Source organism: Palaemon carinicauda, chromosome 9 (assembly GCF_036898095.1).
Source record: "Palaemon carinicauda isolate YSFRI2023 chromosome 9, ASM3689809v2, whole genome shotgun sequence".
NCBI lineage: Eukaryota > Metazoa > Arthropoda > Malacostraca > Decapoda > Palaemonidae > Palaemon > Palaemon carinicauda.
The window spans coordinates 45,444,027-45,456,526 of record NC_090733.1 but is presented as its reverse complement, the minus strand read 5'-3'; the positions used below and the strand labels follow the sequence as shown (position 1 = coordinate 45,456,526).

The 12,500-nt window shown below is 38.5% G+C and overlaps 1 protein-coding gene across 1 annotated transcript in view; it reads left to right on the top strand.

The window, feature by feature from the left end:
- Window positions 1-7,983, top strand: part of LOC137646378 (uncharacterized) — a 33,861-nt gene extending 25,878 nt beyond the window's left edge. The window contains exon 3 of the mRNA XM_068379482.1: window positions 7,892-7,983. Coding sequence (XP_068235583.1) covers window positions 7,892-7,983 — 92 coding nt within the window. The remainder of the gene's footprint in view (window positions 1-7,891) is intronic.
- The last annotated feature ends 4,517 nt before the right edge of the window (window positions 7,984-12,500 follow it).

The following is a 12,500-nucleotide window of genomic DNA, read 5'->3' as shown; positions in this document are numbered from 1 at the left end:
TTTTTTTTATATAAACTTAAAACTGACATATGGATACAGAGTGCTGAGGGCTGTGGTGATCTCGTTTCTGAAAAGAGCATTTTTTACATAAGGCAATGATACATACACTAGTTTTATGGGAACACACACACACACACACACACACACACACATATATATATATATATATATATATATATATATATATATATATATATATATATATATATATATATATATATATATATATATATAAATTTCTACCTCATACTTGGGATCGAACGCTAGCCCCTTCTAATGAAAGGCCAGGTCGAAACCAACCATGCCACAAGAGGCCATAAAAGAAATCGAAACCTAACGCTACCCAGCAGTTCGAGGATTTACCTGGCGAGACATCAGTCTCTTACCAGCGAGTTTTACCCGATTTCCCGGCCTACCAGCGTTAGGTTCCGATTTCTTTTATGGCCTTTTGTGGCATGGTTGGTTTTGACCTGGCCTTTCATTAGGAGGGGCTAGCGTTCGATCCCAAGTATGAGGTAAAAATTTATTTATATTTGAACACGATGTTGTGTTGATATTTATATATATATATATATATATATATATATATATATATATATATATATATATATATATATATATATATATATATATATATATATATATATATATATATATATATATCATCATCATCTGCAGCAGTTACTACTCAACTGCAAAACAAAGGCCTCAGACATGCTCCTCCACTTCCGTCTTTTTATGGTCTTTCCATAACAATCCGTTGTACAACAGCAACCCTTTTTAGTTCATTAATCCATCGTATTCTCCACCTTCCCCTACATTTCTTTTTTTATTCCTGTTACATTTATTTACATTTGATGTCAATATGTTTTTTTTTTTTTTATCTGTTAGTGCTATTCCCATCATGATTGTTTTTTTTTTTTTCCATACATCTTGGTGTTGTAACTAACCTTAGTAAGTCTTCAGTTTTTTTTTTTCAAATTTTGGTCCTCTGTCTTGGGTAAACAATTACTGATTGTCCCAAGATCCACTGACAGATGGTCGGCCAAACGATGGTCAGTATTTTTTTCTCTTTTTTTCTATCCAGTCAACTGAGCCATGGCCCGGCTCAGTCTTGTGCGTTCTGATAGGACGATGATATCTATTTATATAAATTTTGTTAGTTAACATGTACTAGGATAAATGTTTTTTTTTTCTATCAATGTATTCAAACAATATCCTAGCATATGATAGTAAAGAATGTAAAGTATTTACTATCAATGTATTCAAACCATATCCTAACATAAGACTCTACCAACAGTGTGTCACATGATCGTAGATAGTTCATTTTGTGTATATATTATGCTTGTATCTTCACTCTTCCCTCGCACTAAAAAGAGCCTGAATAAACATGTCGGTTTTTCTCATCGGTAACGGTGTCTGTTTTTAACATGAAATTTCTTGTTGCTTTGAGCTTTTGTATATAAAGGAGAGTGTTCTATGATAAACTCAATCAGTCGTTTTCATCCTGTCTTTGAGTCACAACCTTCTCGTCGGTAACGGTGTCTGTTTTGAACATGAAATTTCTTGTTGCTTTGAGCTTTTGTATATAAGGGAGATTGTTCTATAATAAACTTATTCTGTTGCTTTCTTTCTGTCTTTGAGTCACAACCTTCACAGATCTGTGATACCCACCTACGGTTACGAGAACCTCACATTATTGTTCGAAAACGGTAAATTTAATCGGAAGTTTCTCGTTGCTGACATCACATTGCTAATCCTCGGTGCCGATTTCCTCTCTCATTTCCACCTTCTGGTCGATGTCGCCCACCCACAATTGGTTAACGCAGACTCGTACTTGTCGACACATCTTGAATCCGCCCCCTCCATCCTCGCTCTCCACATCAGCTCACCTACGGATGCCTACCCCCACCTCCTCACGTCGTACCCTAAAGTTTTCTGTCCAGAACTTCGCCAAACGCCCACGGCTCCTGCCAAGCACGGTATTTATCACCATATCAAGACGACCGGACCCCCAGTCTTCGCAAAACTCAGACGTCTGTCACCAGAACGATTGGTAGCCGCCAAACAGACGTTCGCCGAAATGGAGGAAATGGGACTTTGCCGAAAGGCCTCCAGCCCATGGTCGTCTCCCTTACATATTGTTCTGAAGAAAGATGGGTTCCTCCGTCCGTGTGGGGATTACAGGTGCCTGAACATGCAAACAGAACCTGATATCTACCACCTCCCAAACATTGCCGACGTTACCTCCTACCTGCACAAAGCGAAGGTTTTCTCTACTCTCGACCTCATGGAGGGGTATTATCAGGACCTATGAACCCAGAAGACATCCCCAAGAATGGCATCACCACTCCGTTTGGTACATGCACCTGCAATTACTCCTGCTTTGGTCTTCGTAATGCTGGGGCAACGTTTCAACGTCTCAAGGATGGCATCTTAGGGGACCTCCCCTTCAGTGTATGTTATGTGGACGACATACTTGTGTTTTCCTCCTCAAAATAGGAACACCTTCGTCACCTGCGCATCATGCTCGACCGCCTGCAAAAAAAAAACCTTGTAGTCCAGTACAACAAGTGTACCTTTGGCTCTAACAAAGTGTCGTTCTTAGGGCACCGCATCACTCTTGAAGGAGTCCATCACCTCCCTGAGAAGGTAGCAGCCGTTCAGAACTTCCCCGCGCTCTCGACCGTCAAAGCTCTGCAGGAATTCTTGGGCATGATCAACTATTATCACCGTTTTATGCTAGCCTTTGACGCCACTCTTGCTCCCCTCTACGCCTCCCTCAAGGGTAAGCCGAAGGACCTGAAGTGGGGTCCCCTTCAAGAAGCGGCTTCTGCAATGCAAAGAAGGCCCTATCTACCGCTGCGGCTCTCATTTTTCCTATTCCGCATGCCCCTCTCCTTCTCTCCACCGATGCCAGTGACGTCGTTATTAGTGCAGTACTCAAGCAGGTGGTCAACGGCTCGCCCCGCCCATTGGCCTTCTTCAGCAGAAAACTCTCCAAGGCAGAATCGGGTTATTGTACCTTCGATCGCGAATTGTTGGCGGTGGACTCTGCTGTCTGTCACTTTCGCCATTTCTTAGAAGGTACGCCCTTCGTCATTCGCACAGACCACATGCCTCTGGTGCACGCCTTCACTCGATAGTCTGATGCCTGGTCCGCCTGTCAATGTTGACCTCTCTCCATTGTGGCTGAATACAATTGCACCCTTCAATACGTCCCTAGGAAAGTGAATCCCATTGTCGATGCCCTGTCAAGAAACACGTTGGCTGCCGTTCAACTGGGATTGGATTATAACGCCCTGGCTGAAGCCCAACGACAGGATCCAGAGTATCAAGCAAGTAGGACATCCTACACATCCCTCCATTGGGAAGACTTCCCACTCGGAGACTCCAACACCACCCTCCTCTGTGACGTCAGTACTGGTAGACCACGACCTTGGATTCCTGCTCCCATGCACCAGCAGGTGTTTGATTCCATTCACGGCCTTTCACCTCCCTCGTGCCGTTCTACTGCACAGTTGCTGAAGACGAAGTTCATTTGGCCCGGCATATCTAAGGATGCTAAGGATTGGGTCTGTGCCTGTACTTCTTGCCAAACTTCCAAAGTACATTGACACACGGATTCAGGAGTGGGCACCTTTCCTCAACCTCAGCGTCGTTTCGCACACATTCACGTCGACGTTGTAGGCACCCTACCCAGATCACAAGGACATCGTTACCTCCTTACCATCATCGACCACTCCATTCGTTGGCCTGAAGCCATTCCCATGAATACTGCAATGTCCGCCTCATGTACATATGCCTTACTCTCAGGATGGATTGCAAGATTTGGTATCCCTGAGCATATTACTTCTGATAGGGGTACCACTTTCACCTCTAAATTGTTGATATGATTAGCGAAACTCCTGGGCATCACCCTACATCAGACAACGGCCTACAACCCCACTGCTAATGCAATGAATGAACGTTTTCATCGCACCCTCAAAGCAGCTTTGATGTCTCGCTGCCAGGATTCAACCTGGTTTACCAGCTTCTCTGGGTCCTCCTGGGACTAAGGACTTTTCCTAAAGACCCCCTCGACGTCTCGGCAGTTGAAACGGTGTATGGCGACCCGTTGGTCGTCTCTGCCGAATTTTCTCCTACAACCTCCTCCGACGATCTCCAGCATATACGTCACGTCATGGGAAAATTTACTCCATGCCGCCGGACTTACAAGCCCCCAGCGAAGCATCACATACCAACAGACTTGCACTCTGCCACGCACGTCTTCCTCCGCGACGACACTAGCAAGCCACCGGTAACACCCCCTTACACGGGCCCTTTCCTTGTGATCCGACACAGTCCGAAAGCATTCCTACTAAACATTCGTGGCAAAGAATACTGGGTCTCCATTGATCGTTTAAACCTGCTTATCTGCTGCCAGATGACCCGCCTACAGTTCACCTCTCTAGATCAGGGTGCCCTATTTAACCCTGGATAGGTACGATGGGTCGTTTGCGACCCCGAGCGTCAAAAAAAAACAGGTTTTTCTCACGTGACTCACCCCCGTGACTGAATTTGTGGGTGATCGACCTGCAGGAGGTGTCTCCCCTACACGCTCTAGTAGTGTCCAGATGTGCATTGCTGTAGCTGTACTCCTTCCCCGATTTCTGAGACGCGTCGGGGTCGTTCGCGACTGAGTTTACCCTTCTAAGGTAGTTTGCATAATTATCAAAGTTATTACGTATTATGAAATTGTCGTAGAATGGTGCAACTTGTATAGGTTATCAGTTGTGGAAAGTCTTGGTGGATTGTTTGGCTACCATGTACATGATTTTTTTTTTAGTTAAAATGTCGTTCATCACCACGAGGACCATTTTACCGCGAGTGCCCCTTTTTAATTTTTTTCATTTTTTTGCCAAGTCATTTTTCCGTAAGATATTGCCAAATTGGGTCGTAAAACTTTTGCTTGTTTAGTGTTGGAAAGTGTGTCTAGATGATCTGGCTACCCATGCATGACTTTGTTTTTGTCAGATACGACGTAGTTATTGGTATATTGGGTATTTAACTGCGGTTACCAATTTCTGTTTTTTTTCAATATTTGTAAACATTACTACGTAGTAAGGAATTGCCGTATATTATTCATTTTTTTTTCATGTTTATGTGTTAGAAAGTGTGCCTTGATGGTTGGGCTAACACGTGCATGTCTTTTTTTTTATCTGAGATGCCGTATATTAGAATGTCGGGCATTTTACCGCGAGTGTCCCTTTTTCATTTTTTTTCATTTTTTTGCCAAGTCATTTTTCCGTAAGATATTGCGAAATAGTATCGTAAAACTTTTGCTTTTTTTAGTGTTGGAAAGTGTGTCTAGATGATCTGGGTACCCATGCGTGATTTTGTTTTTGTCAGATACGACGTAGTTATTGGTATATTGGGTATTTAACTGCGGTTGCCAATTTCTGTTTTTTTTTCAATATTTGTAAAAATTTACTACGTAGTAAGGAATTGCCGTATATTATTGATTTTTTTTTCATGTTTGTGTTAGAAAGTGTGCCTTGATGGCTGGGCTAACACGTGCATGTCTTTTTTTTTTTATCTGAGATGCCGTATATTAGAATGTTGGGCATTTTTCCGCGAGTGCCCCTTTTTATTTGTTTTGCATTTTTTTGCTTAGTCATGTTACCGTAAGGAATTGGCAAGTAGTGTCGCAAAACTTATATTTTTATAGTGTTGGAAAGTGTTTCTAGATGATCTGGCTACCCATGCCTATTTTTTTTTTTAGCCAGATATGGCGTATATATAAGTATGTGTTCGATTTTCCTGTGATTGCCATTTTTTCGTTTTTTCCCATTTCTTTCAAAATTACTACGTACTAAGGAACTATCACAGAGTAATATTTCATTTATATGTTTATTTGTCGGAAAATGTGCCTTGATGGTTTGCCTAGCACGTGGCTGAAATTTTTTTTTTCTGAAATGCCGTATATTAGAATGGCCATTTTTCCACGATTGCCCCTTTTTATTTGTTTTGCATTTTTTTGCTTAGTCATGTTACCGTAAGGAATTGGCAAGTAGTGTCGCAAAACTTATAATTTTATAGTGTTGGATAGTGTTTCTAGATGATCTGGCTACCCATGCCTATCTTCTTTTTTTAGCCAGATATGGCGTATATATAGGTATGTGTTCGATTTTCCTGTGATTGCCATTTTTTCGTTTTTTCCCATTTCTTTCAAAATTACTACGTACTAAGGAACTATCACAGAGTAATTATTCATTAGGATGTTTATTTGTCGGAAAATGTGCCTTGATGGTTTGCCTAGCACGTGGCTGAATTTTTTTTTTCTGAAATGCCGTATATTAGAATGTTAGCCATTTTTCCGCGAGTGCCCCTTTTTATTTGTTTTGCATTTTTTTGCTTAGTCATGTTACCGTAAGGAATTGGCAAGTAGTGTCGCAAAACTTATACTTTTATAGTGTTGGAAAGTGTTTCTAGATGATCTGGCTACCAATGCCTATCTTTTTTTTAGCCAGATATGGCGTATATATAGGTATGTGTTCGATTTTCCAGTGATTGCCATTTTTTCGTTTTTTCCCAATTCTTTCAAAATTACTACGTACTAAGGAACTATCACAGAGTAATGATTCCTCTAGATGTTTATTTGTCGGAAAATTTTGTTTACTTTTTTTTTTATTGAATATCATCAAATTTTTTTAGCTAAAATATTATATTGTTTTACATTTTTTTTTTTTCGATTTTATTTCCCTTCAAAAAAATTTTTTTGGGTCAGAATTTTAATTTTATAGTCGTAAAATAATCGACAATTATCCAGCAACCCACCATACAATTTTTATGCATATCCAATAATAATTAGATTAGTAAATAACACCTTGAAATTGACATACCCTTCCTACATTTCAAGTGGCAGATTAGGGAGTCTGAGTCAGTGTGGTTGGCGGCCATTTTGTGGACATATCCGAAGCGTAAGCTGCCCTATCTATATATATTCTTGTTCCCTATAGAATTTGTGATATTTTGGTATATTTTTACCTGCATAAATATCATATATATTAAATATATGTATTTTTTTACGAAATTTCTAAGTACTCAAAAAATTACCTTTAGATATGGCCCCTGATATAAATGTAATTTACAAAATAATGAAGATTTTTTTACATATTTCTATTTTAGGATAACATATGTTTATTCCCTAAAAAAATTAGCCACTTCTTATTTCATTTGGGTACCCAAAAAAATTCATGAAATTTGGACAAATTTTTTTGGCCAAAAAAAGTTACCCTTTTTTTCTCATTTCAGATCTTCACCTCCATGGGTCTGACTTCATCCAAAATACATCAAGATGTGTCCTAAACATTCAAGAATCAATTCCTAAAAGGATTTGTGTATATATGTATAAACTTTTTTTTATGAATTTTTATGTCAGGTCTTTTTTTTTCTACTTAATTTTTTAAAATATTTATAATAAATAGTTATTCTGCAGATGAGTAGTATTTATTTTTACAGTTGTTTTAAGCATTCATTGAAGTTTTTTTTGGCAAAAGAAAAAAGGAGGTTACTGCAAAAACTGATTTTTCAAGAATTTTTTTTGGCGTCGGGGTCGTTCGCGTCCGAGTATACCCTTAAAGGGGTGTCCGAGGAGCGTACCTATCCAGGGTTAACATGTACAGTATGTCATTTTTAGGGGGGGAGCCATGTTCCAACCGTGTGTCACACAATCCTACATAGTTCGTTTTGTGTATATATCATGCTTGTATCTTCGCTCTTCCCTCGACTAAAAAGAGCCTGAATAAACCTGTCGGTTTTTCTCATCGGTAACGGTCTCTGTTTTGAACATGAAATTTCTTGTTGCTTTGAGCTTTAAAGGATAATGTTCTATAATATACTCACTCAGTTGCTTTCATCCTGTCCTTGAGGCACAACCTTCTCTCGGCCCGTCACAGGACAATGAAGAACGAAAATTATATTAGTCTTGATGTATCATGAAATTTCTGATCAATTGAAGATTTATGGGATGCTAGTTTTCTGTTTAAGACCAAGGGAACTATGATGGATAAAAATACTGATACGAATAGCATATTAATCTGATGGTGTTGGTGAGGTAGCGTATTTTGAAAAATACACATATCTTGGCAAAATAGAAATGCAAAACTTCTTCATGAATCTCCATTTCAAGTTATCTTAAAGCCTTTACAAGTTCTTCCCCGAATGTTTTAAAACAGTTTTTTCTTACACAAAGACTTTGCCCGTGAATGGAGTTAAACACCTCTCTTAACTTAGTTAATTGTAGGAAGAACTCTTTAGAGGGATAAAGCAAATAACCCCTACTTTTGAATTTAATCTACGATTTATCTGAAGTTGCAATAGTTTCTTTATTGCCCAAATGTGGGTAGTTGATGGAAAAAGTCTTAACTATATAACCAACAATATATTTCAGAGGTTCTTCTTCAATAACTGTGTTGACCTTTTTCATCAAGTTTGCTTCATCAATTGGCATGTCATCTGGCGTTGAAATATCGAGATAGTTTTCACAATCAGGCATCAAATCTTTAAACAAAAGGCTTGTCAGGCACACTTCTAACGCCATCTCCTTTTCTTTTGCATGATCTTTTATTTCATTTGCTGACATATTAGTCAACATGTCCTGCTTGTTAAACTTTCCATTAGAGTTATTTTTTTTCACTTATGATTTCAACATTTTTGCAAAGCAATAGTGCTCTCCTCCTATACTTGAAATCTTCAGGATTTGGATAATCATATGGACCGTTCATCTGCCTTATGTAACCAAAGAAATGTTCTGGGCAGTCCTGATTCAGCCCTTGAGTTAAGATATAGTTAACACCAAAATTGTTTTTCCCCATATTGAAAAGTCCAATCAGTGACTTCGATGAAAGTATCACCCCTTTCTGAAGTCTAGAAAGACGCCTGGTCTTTAGAGATTTGAATTTCATTTTACTTAATCAGTCTCTCACTTTATTAAGTTCATTTATTTGTTGCTCCATGTGCATTCCAAATCCACTGCGCATTTGCAATTCTCCAATCATTTGGTTTGAATTCATTACATCAAACCAATCATTTATGAGAGATATGATGTCAGACTGAGAGAGCCTTGGCCTACGTGATAAGCCAGGTCAGTGAGTCATTAATAATCCTCTGTCTGCCAGACCTTCATTGTGTGGGTCCTGGACTGTCCTACTATGAGATTCAGGGCCTCTGTAACACGGTTTTTTGGACTTTGCTCCTTATCAAAGCATCGGATGTAGCTGAAAGTTAACATATGTATATTTTACAACCACACACAAATTTTGTCAGCATTGTCAATAACCTAAACCCGATAGTTTTAATTTTTATAGAGTATAAATGATCTAGCCGACGCCATGGCCAGTGATAACGAGCCAAGAGTCGAAAACCTTCATTACGTAAGCAATGTAAACACCTTTTGACAAAATTTTGCCCCCACCATCCACCAGATACCCATTCACCTTGTTCCATCGGCTCTGAAACCCATAACAGTCTAAAATGGCTAACAGGATTTGGAATTGCCCCCGTGGTTGCAAAACTGCATTTGTCTTACGACTTGCAACTTTATACAGTCAAGAGAAAGCCCGTAGCCATATTTACTAAAGCCTGAATAGGCAAATATTCAGTTTCTAGTTTAAATCCAATGTTTATGGTCTGATTTGTATTTAGCGTAACATGATTATAATACTTGTAATGTCATTCAGGCTTTTGAACATTTCCATTAACTATTCACTATGCCACCAAGAGAGAGAGAGAAACAGAGTGATTGTATGTAAACAGTCTTTATATAACTATTTTTGTTAAAATAAGATTTTTGTGCTAAAATCTCCATCAGACCAACGGATCAGCCGATATAATTTTTTTTCTTCTTCTTAGGCCGTACGACTGTGTTGGCTATGTTTTGGGCATGACTGCAGATGCAGTGAGGGTCACCGTTAACCGTGCCTCCAGTTCCGTTCCTTGACCATCGTCAGAATCACAAGTGCCGCCTGTCTTTGATAACTTTATGATTGGTGCCATTCGTTGCTGTATCCACAGAAAGTTTGCCGAAAAGGAGCATTTTACTGTTGGTTCCTTGACAAATGACCACAAAACAGCTGGCATTATTCCGGAAATGACATCATGGGCTTCAGTACTTCGACTCTTGCATTCTATGGGATTCATGTATAAAACTTCCCAACGTAAGATGTATGTAAGGAAGGAATCTCTAGAAATTGTATGCCGCCGGATAACTGCTCTCCTTGATCTACGACGCCAGCGGGAGGAGGGGAGAGTGGTCGTTTACGTAGATGAAACCTGGTTCAAGAAGAGGATGGCCCACAACAGGGAATGGGCACACACTACACAGAATATCACCAGCCCCACTTACAGTCGTCAGGTTCCTCCTGGAGAAGGTGAGCGTTTTGTGGTGGTGGCAGCTGGCACGAATGAAGGCTTTATAGATAGTTCATACCTGTGCTACCTGGCCAAGACCAATCAGGGAGACTACCATGGCGAGATGAATGCAAAGTTGTTCAAACAGTGGTTAACGACACAACTTCGGCCATCCCTTCCCTAGCCATCTGTACTTGTGCTTGATAATGCACCATATCATAGCACACTGCTCGAGGAGAGTCGATGCCCCACATCAGCAACCAAAAAGGTAGATCTCGTCGGGTAATTATAATAACTTCCAATATATATTAACTTTATATATTTACTTTACATATATATATATATATATATATATATATATATATATATATATATATATATATATATATATATATATATACATACATATATATATATATATATATATATATATATATATATATATATATATATATATATATATATATATATATATATATATATATATATATATATATATATATATATATATATATATATATATATATATATATATATATATATATATATATATATATATATATATATATATATATATATATATATATATATATATATATATATATAAATTGTTCGAAGAGTCAATTAATCTATTTTAATGGGAACTTGATCAAATTGTACTCTATTGCTTTTACTACTTGTAACAATTTATGATCTATCTTCAAGGTATTAATGTTCTATTATGTTATCTCGCCAGGTGGCTAGAACAGCGCAGGATATCGTTACGACCTTCTGCCACACGCTCGGAGCTGCTGCTTACTTGCCAAAATAATCGGCCGGAGCGAGGGTATGAGATTGACAACAACATCCGTGAATGGGGCCATGAGGCTGTGCGTTTGCTCACTCCGAGCTCAATGCAACTGAACAGGTGTGCGGGTTCATGAAGAGACTCGTACGTTCCTCCCTCAGTCGATTTACTGGATCCGACCTGCAGGACAGGTTGGAGGAAACCAGGCTTTCTGTTACCCCAGAAGTGTGGGCAGGAGCAGTTTGACAATCCCGTCATTTCAAAGAGAAGTATTGAGAGTCGGACAATATCCGAGAGACAGTAGAACCAGTCATCATTAGCCTGGCCAGTGACGATGAGGACGGGGAAGATGATCTTTTCCTCGAGAGTGATGATAACTGCATTTTGTAAATAAATCATGAATAGTTTAGGAGGTATATTTGTACATCTAATGGGAATTTTAAGAAGTAAAGTGAACAAAATTCACTTATCCTTTAAAATAATTCATTTATCCTTTAAAATAATTACTACATGTAGCAAAACAAATAGTAGTAAAGATGATAATGCAATGAAGGAATGATACCATAGTTTATCTTTAGCTTCAACATCGGCAATAACATACACAGTTGCCATAATTTGTCAGCTTAATGAAATAACCTATCATCTAATGTTAAACTTAATTTCTGAGGAGGCCATGGCTTATTGCACATTGAAAACAAAAACAGGACAAAGACTTTATGAATGGCGGAACGATACATAAATGTGGGTGGTGTATCTGTGCTAGCGTAGTAATACTACTGTAGCAGTAGTGCCGCAACAGTAGTATACATGAATTAAACGTTTAGGCCAACTGTTGGGATCCTTGAGGATCATTTAGCACTTCTTACAACGACTCGAGAAATGAGTTTTTATAGCCAGAATTGAAATTTTCTGATCCAACAATGCCCATGATATCCTTCAGTGTTATCCTGAATTACAACGAGGCCAAAGTGGGTGGAGCCTCATGAAGTCATCATTCTGACGATAATTATTGGTGGAGGTTTAAAGTCAAAATACGGTACCGGCTATTTTTTTTTTTTTTTTTTTTTTTTTTTTTTTTTACAGTAAATAGGTATGTAGATAGACAATAAATAAAAATTGCTTGACATTGGATATAGCAGTTATCAAATCAAGCTTGTCTACTACGTTTTTGAAAATTACCAACTATTCCCTACAACTTGTCAATCTGATTGTGACCTATAAAGTAGACTGTAATTTCTTATGAAACTTATTTTGGGAGTTAGACTAATAATCGAAGTGTTTTTGTATTTATTAACATATTCTGTTGGTTTGTTCATTATGA